At 41.1% G+C, this 14,889-nt stretch overlaps 2 protein-coding genes across 4 annotated transcripts in view; one reads left to right on the top strand and one right to left on the bottom strand.

Moving 5' to 3' along the window:
• Window positions 1–14,889, bottom strand: part of LOC117390147 (transcription factor IIIB 90 kDa subunit-like) — a 70,788-nt gene that overhangs the window by 47,538 nt on the left and 8,361 nt on the right. The window lies entirely within an intron of this gene.
• LOC117390675 (BTB/POZ domain-containing protein 6-B-like) lies at window positions 2,991–13,709 on the top strand. 3 transcript variants are annotated; one of them, XR_008649193.1, is made up of 5 exons: window positions 3,015–3,944; window positions 7,589–7,679; window positions 8,585–8,703; window positions 10,304–12,572; window positions 12,666–13,709. XR_008649193.1 is itself a non-coding variant. In XM_055230893.1 (5 exons), the coding sequence occupies exons 2-5, from the start codon at window positions 3,724–3,726 to the stop codon at window positions 11,334–11,336; spliced, it is 1,464 nt and encodes a 487-aa protein (XP_055086868.1). In that variant the 5' UTR covers window positions 3,015–3,268; window positions 3,684–3,723; the 3' UTR covers window positions 11,337–13,709. The 3 variants fall into 3 exon arrangements, 2 of the variants coding, with proteins under 2 accessions (XP_033844348.1, XP_055086868.1); XM_055230893.1 differs by having other exon boundaries at window positions 3,015–3,268; window positions 3,684–3,944; window positions 10,304–13,709; XM_033988457.2 differs by having other exon boundaries at window positions 2,991–3,944; window positions 10,304–13,709.

The raw sequence follows: 14,889 nt of genomic DNA, 5'->3' as shown, positions 1-14,889 counted from the left end.
CCAGAGGAGCAGAGCCAGAGGAGCAGAGCCAGAGGAGCAGAGCCAGAGGAGCAGAGCCAGAGGAGCAGAACCAGAGGAGCAGAGCCAGAGGAGCAGAGCAGGAGCAGAGGGTCACACGGAGCAGAGGGTTAGAGGGTCAGAGGAGCAGAGGGTCAGAGGAGCAGAGGGTCAGAGGGTCAGAGGAGCAGAGGAGCAGAGGGTCAGATGGAGCAGAGGGTCAGAGGGTCAGAGGAGCAGAGGGTCAGAGGAGCAGAGGGTCAGAGGAGCAGAGGGTCAGAGGGTCAGAGGAGCAGAGGGTCAGAGGAGCAGACGGAGCAGAGGAGCAGAGGAGCAGAGGGTCAGAGGAGCAGACGGAGCAGAGGAGCAGAGGGTCAGAGGAGCAGAGGAGCAGAGGGTCAGAGGAACAGAGGGTCAGAGGTGCAGAGGGTCAGAGGAGCAGAGGAGGATGCACTGGGGCATTGTTCTTCCTTTTACAAAAGACTCATGTATCTTTCGCTGTGTTGAGTGGAAAGTCTATGGAGCCAACAGTAACAGGAGGCACCGTCCCATCCCCCACCTCACTCTCTTTCTCTCTTTCTCTCTCCCCTGTCTCCTCCTCTCCTTTTCTCCTCACCAGCTTTGTCCCTCTCTCCTCCCTCTCCCCCCTTTCTCTATAGTAATAATAGGTTTTCCACTGACAGTAGTATATTGTACCAAAGAGCTGAAGACGAGAGGACAACGCTGCTTTAAACGTGAACTGTACCACAATGAGGAGATAAGACTGGAGTCACTAAAACGACAAGACAAAAACTTTAACGGACAAACTTAAATCGCTGTTGCATTTGTACAGTTCATAATTAAGGAGTTATTAACGCGGCATAAATGATATATCCTCCTGAGACCTGGTGTCCTCATCTGTGGACAACACATTTTGGATTGTTTAGGCCACAGTGCAAATTTTTAGAAGAACAGCAACAAGAACATGTTCAATTTTGAATATTTCTAAGAGTTTAGAAGATTTATTTATTTAGCTTATTTTTTATTTTATTTTTTTATTTAATTATTTTTATTTAATCATTTTATTTTTATTTGTTTTTATTATTTGTTTGTATTTTTATTATTTTTTATTTTATTTTTTTATTTAATTATTTTTATTTAATTATTTTATTTTTATTTGTTTTTATTATTTTTTTTGTATTTTTATTATTTTTTTATTTTATTTACTTATTTTTTTATTATTTTATTTGATTAAAGCTCGGGTCTCAGGAGGATATATAACTTTAACTTCTGATCTGGTCTTCAGCTGCACGAGTAGATTTAATATGGAAAATAACGAGTAAATTATTGCCATTTATGTAAAATATGATGCTTGGTAAAGTTGTCAAATATAAAAAAAATCTGATACTAATCGATTGAAAAACTAGTATCGAAACTAGATTCTCATTTGAACAGGTCAATACTTAAAAAAAATGTGACCTTTTCTTTCCTTTATCAGTGTCTAAAAAGAAAATGACTAATTATCACTACGGTATCGAAATTGGTATTGCGTATTAAGCCTATTCTTTAATATCGAAATAGAGATGCTGATGAGATGCCAATGAGAGGCTTTAAAATCTCTCAGATCCACCTATAATCAGGCAGTAAAGGCACTCGATAAAAAACCCCTCCATTATCACCACTGTGAGTATTTAAGTAAATATAAAATGTTCAGTTTCAGTCATTTAATTTTGTATTCAAATCTAAGAAAATTATTCAAAATTATTAATAATGCAGCTTCACCTACATTAAAAAAATGTACTATTCTTGGTTCTGAACAAACTACCCGATTCACTCGTTCCTCCGTAAACCGAAATTGCATAGTTCCAAAAAGATCCTCGGCCTTTGCTCAATCGGCTTTTTCTTATCAAACCATGAGGCGGTGGAATCAGCTCCAGACAGTCTGAAATTGTCTGTGGATTTTAATAGTTTTACTAGAAATGTGAAAAAGTTCATTTTAAATAATCAAACGTGTCCACATCAGTCGAGTTAGTTGGTGCTGCTCTGTGCTCACTGTATAAACCTGCACATAATGATTTTTATATTAGTCTGGACTGGGGGGGACATATGTACGGCAGATCGGTCGTCGTATATTGTAATTGTTAATTGATATGTGTTTTTTAATGTGTGTTCACCTGCTCAGGGACTGCAGATGGAAAGTAGCAGTAGCTAAATCTGGTGCAAATCATCTTTTCTTTGTAAGATTAATGAATTTGTACATGGTCCCTGTCAAATAAAGAATAAAGAAAGAAGAAAGAAAGATATCGTGACAAAACTAACGCTTAAACAGTGTACAAGTGTTTAAAACAGCAAAAGGTTCAGTGCGGTTTTGCAAAACGACTCAAACCGCACGGACGAGGCGGGTTTAAGCGTCTTACCCGAGGAAACGGTGCCTCGTCGACTTCAAGTGAATTTACAAAAAGTACACGCATCTGACTTACAACAGAAAAATGTTCTTCTAGACTTGACTAATTACTTCACTTATACAAAATGTGTCATTCATAAAACAATCTTTGTATACTATCGTCCATCATGATGCTCAACGTCATTGTACAAGATGTTACTTGTACCAACAATATGCTCCAACAGAACCAGCAGAAGCATGTTTTAGATTTGGTAATAGTCCATAATAATATAATGTTGAAATGCCCTTACACTCCCGGGACAGTCTTTGTACATTGCCCTGGAGAGCGCTGTGATGTCTGTGCACGTTGTTCCCACAGCTGACCAGGGCGTGGGGCAGTTGGATTCCCTTTTAGATTAGATTTATTTATTTTTGTTCCACTGAAGCCGCAGCGGGAGCCGGGACCGATCAGCAGGACGTGGGAGGACCTGCTCGCCCCCGTGACGCACTCTGCAGAGCGGCTGTGGGCGGCGCCAGACCCGCTGCGCGTCACTGCGAAACCGGAGCTTTCATTGGCTGAGGGGGAAAGCTTTGGGTTGGGCATCCGAAGCGAGGATCAAGACTGAGGGAGGGGGGAGAAAAAAAAAAAAAAAAACACTACAAGAAAATATACAGCACGGGCAGGAAAAAAACTCCACAAACGAGTATTTACTACGGAGGAGAGGAGACGCGGACGAGAGCGCAGGCTGGAGTCGTTTTTGCCCGATGTCCTGTGCGGGAAAGCGGGAGGAGCAGCACAGGATTACCGGGGGGAGAAGCAGCGGTCGGATTACACTGAAAAGGGAAAACGAAGCGGTCCAGAGGGGATGAGGTGACCGCCACGAAGCCACGGGAACACGGGCTCGAGTTGTGCGTAAAGGCGGAAGAAGGACGTTTTTACGCAGCGCTCGTGGATCTATTTCATATGTTGCTGTGGTGATATTTCCTGTATTTACGCGTTTGGGAGCTGTCAGAGGATAGTTTCTCCCTTTTAGAAAATAAAAAAATACGAGGCCAGTTTGACTTGAACCCAATTCAAGCGCCAGTCTGCTGCCACCGACCGCTCCAGTCCGAAAAAGTCCGAGTGCGGTTCGTCGTTTTCCGGAGAGGAGCGGTGGATTGAGCCGATGCCAACGGCAGATTGCAGGTTGCTCCATCATGGCCGGGTCATGAGGTGTTTAACCTGCCTCCTATTTCTACCAGAAACCCTCAAAAAGTCGCTGAAAATCGGTACGCTCCCGGGCAGGTTCCCGCTATGTTCTGAGCTCCTGACTCTATCGCTCAGTCTCAAAAATAAGAAGAAAAAACAGGCGGTGGAAAAGAAGATGGCTGCAGAGTTGTACCCCGCGAACGTGAACGGCACCGCGGGCCTCCAGAACGGGACCACGGTGGCGGACACGGAGAAGCCCAAAGAGGTGCAGGTTTGCCAGGCGAGCAGCAGCACGAGCGCCGCGTCCAGCCCGACCTCCAACCAGCAAAACATCACCAACAACAACACGGTGGAGCCGGCCAGCTGGCAATGCAGCCACCCCACGCTCCGAGAGAGGTAAACACTGGGCAAACTTTGGATTTTTACGCACAAAAAAACGCCATACATGCGCGTACCATCGACATTACAGCGCAGATGGGTTATTGCAATGACATGACAACGTAATGTATCGTCTCCAAAAGGGCTGCGTTCTCTCCTAACAAGCCGCATCGTATTTACACCGTGAGAAAGCGCAGCAGCGTGCGTAAATGTGCTTTTTAACTTTGGCATCGTGACCAGGTAGTTCTCAAAATGACCTTACTGCGCGGCTGGGTTTGTAATCGGAGACTGCGGCGTTGAGTTTCGCTGTTACCTACTCCAACCGAGGGCTACGTGCGACGCGAGCGGTTTTGCAGCCACGACCAGCCGCTGCAACGGGGACCCGACGCCAAAAACCAATGGTGCATCGTCTTTAAAATCTCAAAACGTAAAGTATATTTGAAGTTGGTAACGTGATGTGTCGGTGTAATGCGTCACTTACACCAGATTCTGAAAAAGGACATAACGTTCATTGCTGGCAGGAGACTCAAACTAAAGTAAACATTGCACAAGCGTGAGAATTTCGTCTTAAAGCGCCTCAGAAATGCCATTGCACCGCTGCAGGGCTGGTAACTTAATACAACGACGTTATGGTTACGCAGAAGAATTAATGATTTGCACAGTAATCTGCCTTGTTTTTAGTATGTCTTGGACTTGTGCTCAAAATTAAGCGCAAACCACGGTAAAGTGTGAGATTATTGTAAAAGAAAAATCGTAAAATAGTTCCAAAGTTGGTGAGGGTTACGCGCAGGGACAGTGCAGTGGCTCTAGCGCAGTATGAAAGGACAAGACGTTCACTACCGCGCTCCCACCCTCCCCATACTCACAGAGGTAAACAAAACTAGACAATTTTGGCTAGAATCAGTTGACAAAGGATGTAAATTAGTACGATTTTTGATAACAGGCACATTTAGTCCTGGTTTGGTCCTGATTTTGACATGGTTTAGTCCTGGTTTACTTCAACTTTAGTCCTGTTATAAACTGGTTGGGCCTTGTTTTTCAGCAGTGGTTTAGTGCAAGTTTAGACTTGTTTAGATCTGTTTACTCTTATAAAGTGCTTCTTGAGTTGATCTACTGCATTTATTAATGACTTGATCCTGGTTTCGGACTGAATTTCAGTGGGTTCAGTCCTGGTTTAAACCTTAGTCCTTGTTTAATTTAATAGCTCCTGGTTTAGTCCTGCTTTAGACACAGTTTAGTCTTGGTTTAGTCCTGCTTTAGACACAGTTTAGTCCTGGTTTAGTTCTGGTTTAGACACAGTTCAGTCCTAGTTTAGTCCTGCTTTAGACACAGTTTAGTCTTGGTTTAGTCCTGCTTTAGACACAGTTTAGTCCTGGTTTAGTTCTGGTTTAGACTCCATTTAGTCCTGGTTTAGTCTGTGTTTAGTCCTGGTTAGGTCCTGCTGTAGACACAGTTTAGCCTTGGTTTAGACCCAGTTTAGTCCTGGTTTAGTCCTGCTTTAGACACAGTTTAGTCCTGGTTTAGACACAGTTTAGTCTTGGTTTAGTTCTGGTTTAGACTCCATTTAGTCCTGGTTTAGTCTGTGTTTAGTCCTGGTTAGGTCCTGCTGTAGACACAGTTTAGCCCTGGTTTAGACCCAGTTTAGCCCCGGTTTAGACCCAGTTCAGCCCTGGTTTAGTCCTGCTTTAGACACAGTTTAGTCCTGGTTTAGTCCTGGTTTAGACCCCATTTAGTCCTAGTTTAGTCTGTGTTTAGTGCTGGTTTAATCCTGCTTTAGACACAGTTTAGTCTTGGTTTAGTTCTGGTTTAGACTCCATTTAGTCCTGGTTTAGTCTGTGTTTAGTCCTGGTGTAGACCCAGTTTAGCCCTGGTTTAGACTCCATTTAGTCCTGGTTTAGTCTGTGTTTAGTCCTGGTGTAGACACAGTTTAGCCCTGGTTTAGACCCAGTTTAGCCTTGATTTAGACTCCATTTAGTCCTGTTTTAGTCCTGCTGTAGACCTGGTTCAGTCTTTGTTATGTAATGTGAATAAAGTGCATATTGAAATGAGGACATGCATTTAACCTATTTTGCAGCTACAGTAAGCTTCTCCCTGGTGTTTTTCAAAGTCACCTTGCATAAGCACACACAGGTTGGTCATTTTAGATACGAGCTAGGACTAAACCAGGATCACACAAGGACTACATCAGGACTAGAATATGACCAGACTAGGACCAAACTTAAGACTACACCAGGACTACATTAAGACTAAACAAAGGACTAAACCAGGACTAAACCAGGACTACTGCAGACACAGCCGGCAGCTACTCTCCATCATAAATGACGGCCATTCTAAGTGGCAGAATGCAAAGTAGATACATTTACACGTCCTCTTCTCTTTTACATATAAACAGAATTGGATTTGGGAGATACGGAGTTGGGGGGGGGGAAATAAACAGACATTATTTTAAACATGTAAATGAGCTCAAACATCACCTCAGGATGTAAACACGGTGCTGCGAAACTACTCTCGCGAAAGCCTTTTTGAAAAGAGCAGAGGCAGGTTTAATTTGACATCGTTAAAAATCATCTTCATCAACTTTGCGTAGATGTGTTTGTGTTTACGTACTGAGAAGGGAGAAATCTACCGTCTGTGTTGTCGGTAAAAACACCTGAAATACCTACGATTAATACTTAAAAATATTTACGTAGTACCGTATTAGAACATGTCAGGATCACTGTAGGCGTCGTCGCGTCTGAAAACTACAGGCAATGTATAAACTAACGTAACTTTTCTACTGGAGAGTCTACCGCCTGCTCGTTGCCATGGAGACGCTATAGAATGTTCCTCAGCAGGGCATTTAAGTTACCTAATTCCTGGAGAAAAGCAGGTTACGCCACTAGGCAAAGTTACAGTTCAGATCTGTGGAGTAGCTGTACGTTTTTTCAGGCTAACTAACTTCAAGCAATAAAACACCGAAGAAAATGCAAGGTAGACATGTTAAATGCTATACTGTGAAACATTCCAGTGTAATGCGTACATCTCCATGGAAACCAAAAGGGGGCAGACACTCTACGCAGTGCACCTTTAAATTGAAATATTTCTTGGCCGTGCTTTTGTAATAAGAAATAAGAAAGCCGTCGTATAAACCCACGTCTCCTGAACCTGAGCCTTTGTTGAACCTAAATGTGAAGATTTTTCCAAAATGTTGAAAATAGCACATGTCTCTGGGCAGAAGGAGGGAGTAGGAGTCCTGGTTATGCAACACTAATTCTCTCTCTCCATCTCTCCCCCTCTCATCTTTTTTCATCACTTTCTCTCTGGATCTCTCTCCCTCTTTCCCCCTTTTTTACGGTCTTTTCTTTATTTCTCCCCATCTCTTTTACTCTCTCTCCTTCCCCTTCTCTTTCTCTCCCTCTCTTTTCTTTCCTTCTCTTCCCTCTTTCTCTCTCTCTCCATCTCTCCCCCTCTCATCTTTTTTCATCACTTTCTCTCTGGATCTCTGTCCCTCTTTCCCCCTTTTTTACAATCTTTTCTTTATTTCTCCCCATCTCTTTTACTCTCTCCCCTTCCCCTTCTCTTTCTCTCCCTCTCTTCTCTTCCCTCCTTTTCCCCTCTTTCTCTCCCTCTCTTCTCTTCCCTCCTTTTCCCCTCTTTCTCTCTCTCTCTCTCTCCATCCACAGAAATGCATTGATGTTTAACAATGAGCTGATGGCGGACGTGCACTTCATTGTTGGTCCACCGGGGGAGTCGCAGAAGGTCCCTGCCCACAAGGTAACATCAAAGTCGGGTTAGGGAGAAGGGGGAGAAGGGGGTGAGGGGGTGAGGGGGGGTGTGGGCTGCAGGTTGGACCAGGATAAGTTTGTACAATTACTACGCAAGAATTTTAAACTTTGGAGATGACGTTGAAGAAAGAAAATCTGATTATAGTTATGCACAACGTTATATTTAGCTACTTGAGTCATATATTGTGCAGTGTAACAGTACTGACTTACTTATTTGTACTTATTTGAGTAAAAGTTGTGGCTCCCCTTCACCCTGCGAGTAAGTCTAAGGTGACTTGAGCTTTATGTGACGATATGAAACGATTTGAACATTTGTGTTTCTTACAGCTCCTTCAGATATGATTTAGTTTGTCTCAGTTTTTGTGCATTATTTACGCTTTTGTCCTTCACATTATAAACCAGGTGTTACTCTTACGTGAATAGTAGTTTCCCCAAATACTTTTTTACTCTTACTTGATTAATTTCCTCTATTTTGTCCTTCTACTTGACTAATAGTTTTGAAGTAATAGAACTTGGTACTTGAGGACAATTAAATCGAACGCAATTTTTTTAAGTACCATAATTTCCTCCACAAACCAAAAAAGTTATTGTGCATAAAAACGTCACACCCTGTAGTTTCGATCTGCACAAACGCTTTCTGAAATGTGACTCTACACTTATATTGTGTTATATTATATATTTTGTACGCGTTTGAGATTATTAAAATAATCTTAAATCCTCTAGTTTATCTCTAGTTTAGTATTGGCAGTGGGCAGTTTAGTCTTTTGTGTTTTTTTATTTACATCATGTTTGTCATTTTTCTATGTTATTTATATTGTGTTTACTTTGTGTCTATATCATGTTTATGCTGCGTTTATATCGCGCTTATATCGTGTCTATATCGTCCTCCCTCAGTACGTTTTGGCGGTGGGCAGTTCGGTCTTCTGTGCCATGTTTTACGGCGACTTGGCCGAGGAAGAATCCGAGATCCAGATCCCAGACGTGGAACCTGCGGCTTTCCTCATTCTGCTCAAGTAAGTCGCCAAAACGCTCTGCTACAACAAGCACCGTTACTACAAAACCATCTGAATTAAAATAATTATAATCTAATCAGCGCCACCTATGGATAGACGTAGCTCGTGGTTCGGAGCTGTGGATTATTTCAGCAAAGAAAAACTGTTTTGTGTATTCATTTCCAGAACATTTCCATAAACGCTACAGACTTAACGGTGCCTAATCCCTCTCCTCCATCCCCAATGCTACTGATAATTCTCCTACATTTACCACTTAAACTAGAGGCATAGTGAACAAACACAATATTCCCCAGTGATTCAATGTGACAAAGCCTATTTCTATCAAGCCTTGGCTAAAAATAACGCCCCTTTATACCTTCAAATGTGTAGCCCACTGCTTCTTCCCTCTGTCTCCCTCCTTCTCGTCCCTCTCTTAACTTCAAAGTATATTATCATGACTCATTTGAAACTGAGTAAAGCCCAGATGTCTCTCTGTCTGTAATTACTGCTCCTGCTCTGCTCTTTGTTCAGCCCTCTCCCCCCCCCTTCGCTGCCTTTCTACGCTTTAAAACTTAACTAAAAATAACTTGGTGACTTTGTTGTGGTCAGAAAATGACTCTCTCGACTTTGGAAACTTTTATGAGATTTCAAACTTCAAATATAAAAAAAAGAAAAAAAAGAGGGGGTTTCTAGGTCTAGTAAAAGCCGGTTTAGTATTAGAAAGACAGAGCGCTAATTAAGATTGACAAGATAAAGTGAAGTGGACCATTTCAAACGGCTCTTAAGCCATCGACAGTGTTGTAACGAGAACGCACGAGGCCTCTGGGAAACATTCAAGCACTTATCTTGTATTTACTGTATTCTTGAGTTTAGAGAAGTAGATTGGAGCAGTAGAACAAGGACTAAACCGTGCGATTAAAAGGTAGTCGATTGAAAATGAGTCCAAGAAAGAACTATTTTGTGAGGGGGAAAAAAACAAAAAGGGGGCATCTGACACACAGGGGCATTTTAGAACATGTTTCTTGGGGTCTGAACTTCAAGAACAAGATTTTTTTTTTGTATTTTGCACATTCTGTAATTGCAGCCTTTAAGATTTGAAGATTACACCCAACACAAATAGTGATTTTGATTCATTTCAATATTTTGTGCAGCCCTATTTCTATTATTTAACAGCATAATTTGACCGCAAAAGGTGGTAAAAACTAAAAACACCGTCATTAAAAGTGATATTTTAAGCACAAATAATGTAGTAGTAGTAATACCAGTAGTACTACAATTACTGCTGCTGCTACACCTGACGAGCATTGAGATTAATAAAAGGATTCTGTCCAAAGTTCACATTTTAAACACGTCCAGAGGAATTGACGAAAAGACTGAAATCTAAACTGACAAACTAAAACAAGAATCACATTTCTGAACATGTTTGTGCAGATCTAAACTACAGGGTTAGCAGGTTTTTATGCAGAATAAGGCAGGAGATTTTGTTTTTGGAGGAAATGATGGCACTTTTTTTGATTGCGATTAACCTTGCAGGTCCATACAGGCATTACTCAAATGAATCAATTATTAGGACGATTTGAAATGTCAAATTTTTAACTTGTTTTTTCCCGTTTTCTCTCAGGTACCTGTACAGCGACGAGATCGACCTGGAGGCGGACACCGTTCTGGCCACTCTTTACGCTGCTAAGAAATACATCGTCCCGGCTTTAGCGAAGGCCTGCGTCACGTTCCTAGAGACGAGCCTGGAAGCTAAAAACGCCTGCGTCCTTCTGTCCCAAAGCCGCCTTTTCGAAGAACCTGAACTCACGCAGAGATGTTGGGAAGTGATCGACGCCCAGGCCGAGCTAGCCCTCTGCTCCGAAGGCTTCTGCGAAATCGACCTGCAGACGTTGGAGATTATCCTGCAACGCGAAACTTTGAACGCTAAGGAAGTGGTCATTTTCGACGCGGTTTTGAACTGGGCTAGCGCTGAATGCAAGAGACAAGGTTTGGGTCCTACTATTCGAAACAGGAGAGAAGTACTCGGAAAAGCGCTCTTTCTGGTCCGAATCCCAACCATGACGCTAGAGGAATTCGCCAACGGAGCAGCGCAATCCGATATTTTAACCTTAGAAGAGACGCACAATGTGTTTTTATGGTTCACCGCTGCTAAAAAACCACAACTGGACTTCCCGTTAACGCCCAGAAAAGGGTTGGCGCCGCAGCGATGTCACCGATTCCAGTCTTCGGCGTATCGTAGCAACCAGTGGCGTTACCGTGGGAGGTGTGACAGCATTCAGTTTGCAGTCGACAAGCGAATTTTCATCGCCGGGCTCGGGTTGTACGGATCGAGCGGAGGGAAGGCGGAATACAGCGTCAAAATCGAACTGAAACGCCAAGGGATCATTTTGGCGCAAAACCTCACCAAATTCGTATCCGATGGATCTAGTAGCACATTCCCGGTTTGGTTTGAGAATCCGGTGCAAGTCGAGCAAGACACTTTCTACACAGTTAGCGCGGTTTTGGATGGAAGCGAGCTGAGTTATTTCGGGCAAGAGGGAATGACCGAAGTACAGTGCGGAAAAGTGACGTTCCAATTCCAGTGTTCCTCGGATAGCACCAACGGGACCGGCGTGCAGGGAGGACAGATACCGGAGTTAATATTCTACTCCTGAATTCTCAAAAATAAAATACAGAGAGATAATTGTAAAACTGTAAAAGCCTTTAATGAAATGTAGCAAACTAAAGCTGCGCTCACACGGAAGTCCATTTTGAAAACTCGTGTCAAACGCCCTCCCATCCTCCTGTATCCCCGTGTGTCAGATGCCCTCCCATCCTCCTGTATCCCCCTGCGTCAGATGCCCTCCCAATAGATAAAGTCCATGGTTGCTTGAAATTAGTAGGACAAAACTGAATGTGCCTGATTTCAATATTTAAATGTAATAATCCACTTCTACTTTTTGCATCAATATTTATGATTGTGCCTAAATGTATTTAAAACGTAGCAAAAAAATAATATAATTAAACTTAAATTAACATGGCAATACCGCGTCACATGTGAACTACTAACCTATATTGACAACTGCGATGTTTAAAGAAGGAGTATTCTGCAAAATATACCATGTTATAATGTTTTTCCCTCATTAAAAACGTGCCTGAAGACGTCATCCGTGCATGTTTGAGTAATCTAGTGATCTCTCCTGGGCCCTATTCGAAAACGGTATTCACGGTTAGATTCTGTACAAGGCTCCGCCCACAAGCCTACATCACCCACGCTCCCGCTTGACAAACCTGATGTGATGTGCAGTAAATTCATTAGTGGGATGCAGCTGATTGTGTTGTGACGTTGCTCTGAAGGACTTAGGAGGAGGGACTTAGCACAGAGAGCAAAAGGGGAGGAGAGACTCAGAGTGCCAAAAAAGCTAACGTGAATATAGCATTTTCAAAACAATAAAAGGTAACATGGTGATATAAATACGTTAAGTCAAATACCCCGTCTTTAATACCCCATAGAACTCAAATACCGCCGCTTTAATTATTATATTTTTGTCCGTGGGGCTTTGTAAAGATTTAATTTATTTTTTAATCAGTAAATATTTAATTATGTCAGAATGTTTTTAGTTTGAATTTAAATCTATTTTTTACTTGTAGAGTAGTACCTCATGTTATTTATACTTGTCCCGTTGTTTTATTTATACTAAGACTTTTCTAATTGGTTGATTGCAAAATAGTCTTATTATGAAAATCACATATACGAACATATGTACATTTTTGTCCTCTTTTGTCCGTGTGTCTTTGTAAACTGCTACTTTTGATCATTTAAAACGCTGCATTAAAAAGGCGCTGTACTTGATTTTTTACCGTCTCGAAACCGTGAAAAACAGAACTAGTTCATTTTAAACGGTTTTGCAGTTGTCCAAAGTTACTCCTCACTTACCTAATGCATTCTGAGCGTACTAATTATTCACCACGATGAGTTTAGAAGCGCTTTTCACAACTTTCAGAGATCAGAGCTGAGTTTTGCAGTCAGGGTAAAGCCAAACAACAACTAGGAAGCTAAAACGCACTTCCTAATTATCAGAGAAATAAATAAAACGCTTGATAAATAGATGCAGACAGTACACAGTGGACTTATTTGTGTCTGTACTGGGACAAGACGCATTTCGGTCAAATTCGGGTTGTCAAAAGTACCGAAGTATCGAAACTAGATACTCATCTGGGCAGGTATCGATACTAAAAAGTAACATTCAAAGGACAGATTTTAAGTTCTCATGAAAAGTTTGAGTTTGATTTTGAGCTACAGCATAAGACCTGGCAATATAAAGAAACTACTATTATTTTGTATATGAATATTACATCCTATAAATAAAAAAGCTGCTTTTTTAAATCTTCGTTGTGGTATCGAAATTGGGATTGAGTATCGTGTTGAGTGAATTCTTTAGTATTGAAGTCGGGTTGGAAATTTTAGTCTTGTGACAATAATGGCTTTAATACACAGCGGGGGAAAAATCGAGTACAGGCCTTTTATTATTACAATACAAAACAAACTAAAACGTTTCAAGATTTTTTTTTTCTGGTTTCTGAATGTATATTAATTGTTGACACTTTTTTGAAATGTAGTTTGAAAAATGGCTTTACTTTGGTGTGATCGCAGCTTAAAGACACTTGAGTCCATTGATCTGCCTGGATTTACCGCGAAGAAAGCATTAACTATTCTGTATTTAAGTTTAATTTTATTTTATTTAAAACTAACATTTCTGGATGCCTGTCGAGCTGTGGACCCTATGGAAGCAACATTTGTGTAAAAACTTGTACAATTTAGTTTGGATTTTGTTCCATAAATTGATTTGTTGCTATAGTAATACAGCTGGACTTTTCTGTAGTGATATCATTAAAAGTAGTCTATTTTTTTCTTGTTGTTTGCACTTCGGAGAACGGCCTAAACGAAACGTGTCTTTTGTAAAATATATTTGTGTGAAAACGGCTCGATGCTGTTTGGAAATGTACAAGATGCTTATCCAACATAAAGATATTATGTCATGAACAAATTATGAATCTGTGTGGTATTTCTTCTATGTGGGATAATAGGAATAAAATAAAAATAATAGTATTCATGGGTTTAAAGGAAGGAAAAAAAAAACAAATATTCTATCTTTTGATCTGGTAAAAAAGAAAAAAAAAGTCTTCAAAATGGCGCCCATAAGAATGAAATCGATCAGTGAATTCATGTGATTATCAAAACAAGACAGCAGAACGTCTGAGAAAAGTGTATAAAGTGTGTGGTGAGGGGTTTTACAGACTTAAAACACGTAGAACAGGGGTCAAACTCATTTCACCAAGGGCTAATTTGCATAGATGTAAAAAATATGACTGTGTAAATGCCTATCTACTGATAAACTAACATTTTAAGACAGTCATACATTTTAATTTACCTTGTCGCGGCCACATAAAATGACACGGAGGGCCAGATTCCGCCCCTGGGCCTTGAGTTTGACACGTGATATAGAATAACTGTAAAAAATAAAGCCGACTTCGTGGATATCGTGGACGTAACACCAGCGATAAACGAGGGACCTGTGTATATACAAATGCCATTGGAGATAGTGAAGTGTTTCATTCTTGATGTGGCAGGTAGAAATCACAAAGAAAATAAAAACAGCATTTTAAACTTTTCCCAAGTCAATTCTAATTTTCTGTAAGAGGAGATACCGTATTCTGCAAAATGAACTAGATATGAATCAATATGGGACTCGTAATGGCTGATAGTGATATTTTTTGGGCTGGTTTGGGAAAATTCTACTCAAAGTATATGATTTGAAATGGCAGCAAAGTTATCCACAACCTTATTCCCCCGCAGACCCGTCAGAGAGCATTCTAGTCACATTTTGAGCTGTGCCCTCTTCACACTTAAATGTTCACATGAAGGTAAAGTTCTCTCCTTCAGTCAGGTTGTCAGTCGTGCTTATGTTGTAGATTTATGGCCGAAAAGTACAAATCAGTCTATACAGTCCTCGTTCAGTAAATGACAGATGGAACTACATATTTTGGGGCCAGTATTTATTGTGGGGACTGTCTTTGCACTTACTATACGGTAAGATTTGAGCCGCAAAAGGTTGAATAAATAACTTTTATGACTCATTAAAGGTGTTTCATTCTGCTGTTTATTTATCGCAGCTCATGACTTTTAATAATATTGTAGTTTTAGAATTTTTTTGTGTTTTAAATCTG

Source organism: Periophthalmus magnuspinnatus, chromosome 22, assembly GCF_009829125.3.
Source record: "Periophthalmus magnuspinnatus isolate fPerMag1 chromosome 22, fPerMag1.2.pri, whole genome shotgun sequence".
NCBI classification, from domain to species: Eukaryota; Metazoa; Chordata; class Actinopteri; order Gobiiformes; family Gobiidae; genus Periophthalmus; species Periophthalmus magnuspinnatus.
The sequence above is the reverse complement of the archived record's forward strand: the minus strand, read 5'-3'. Positions and strand labels throughout refer to the sequence as shown.

Bases quoted from the DNA above. Each gene is read 5' to 3' on its own strand.
- LOC117390675 (XM_033988457.2), top strand. From the start codon at position 3,526: ATGCCAACGGCAGATTGCAGGTTGCTCCATCATGGCCGGGTCATGAGG. The intron at 3,945-7,588 runs GTAAACACTGGG...CTCCATCCACAG, and splicing joins CACCCCACGCTCCGAGAGAG to AAATGCATTGATGTTTAACA. The intron at 7,680-8,584 runs GTAACATCAAAG...GTCCTCCCTCAG, and splicing joins AGAAGGTCCCTGCCCACAAG to TACGTTTTGGCGGTGGGCAG.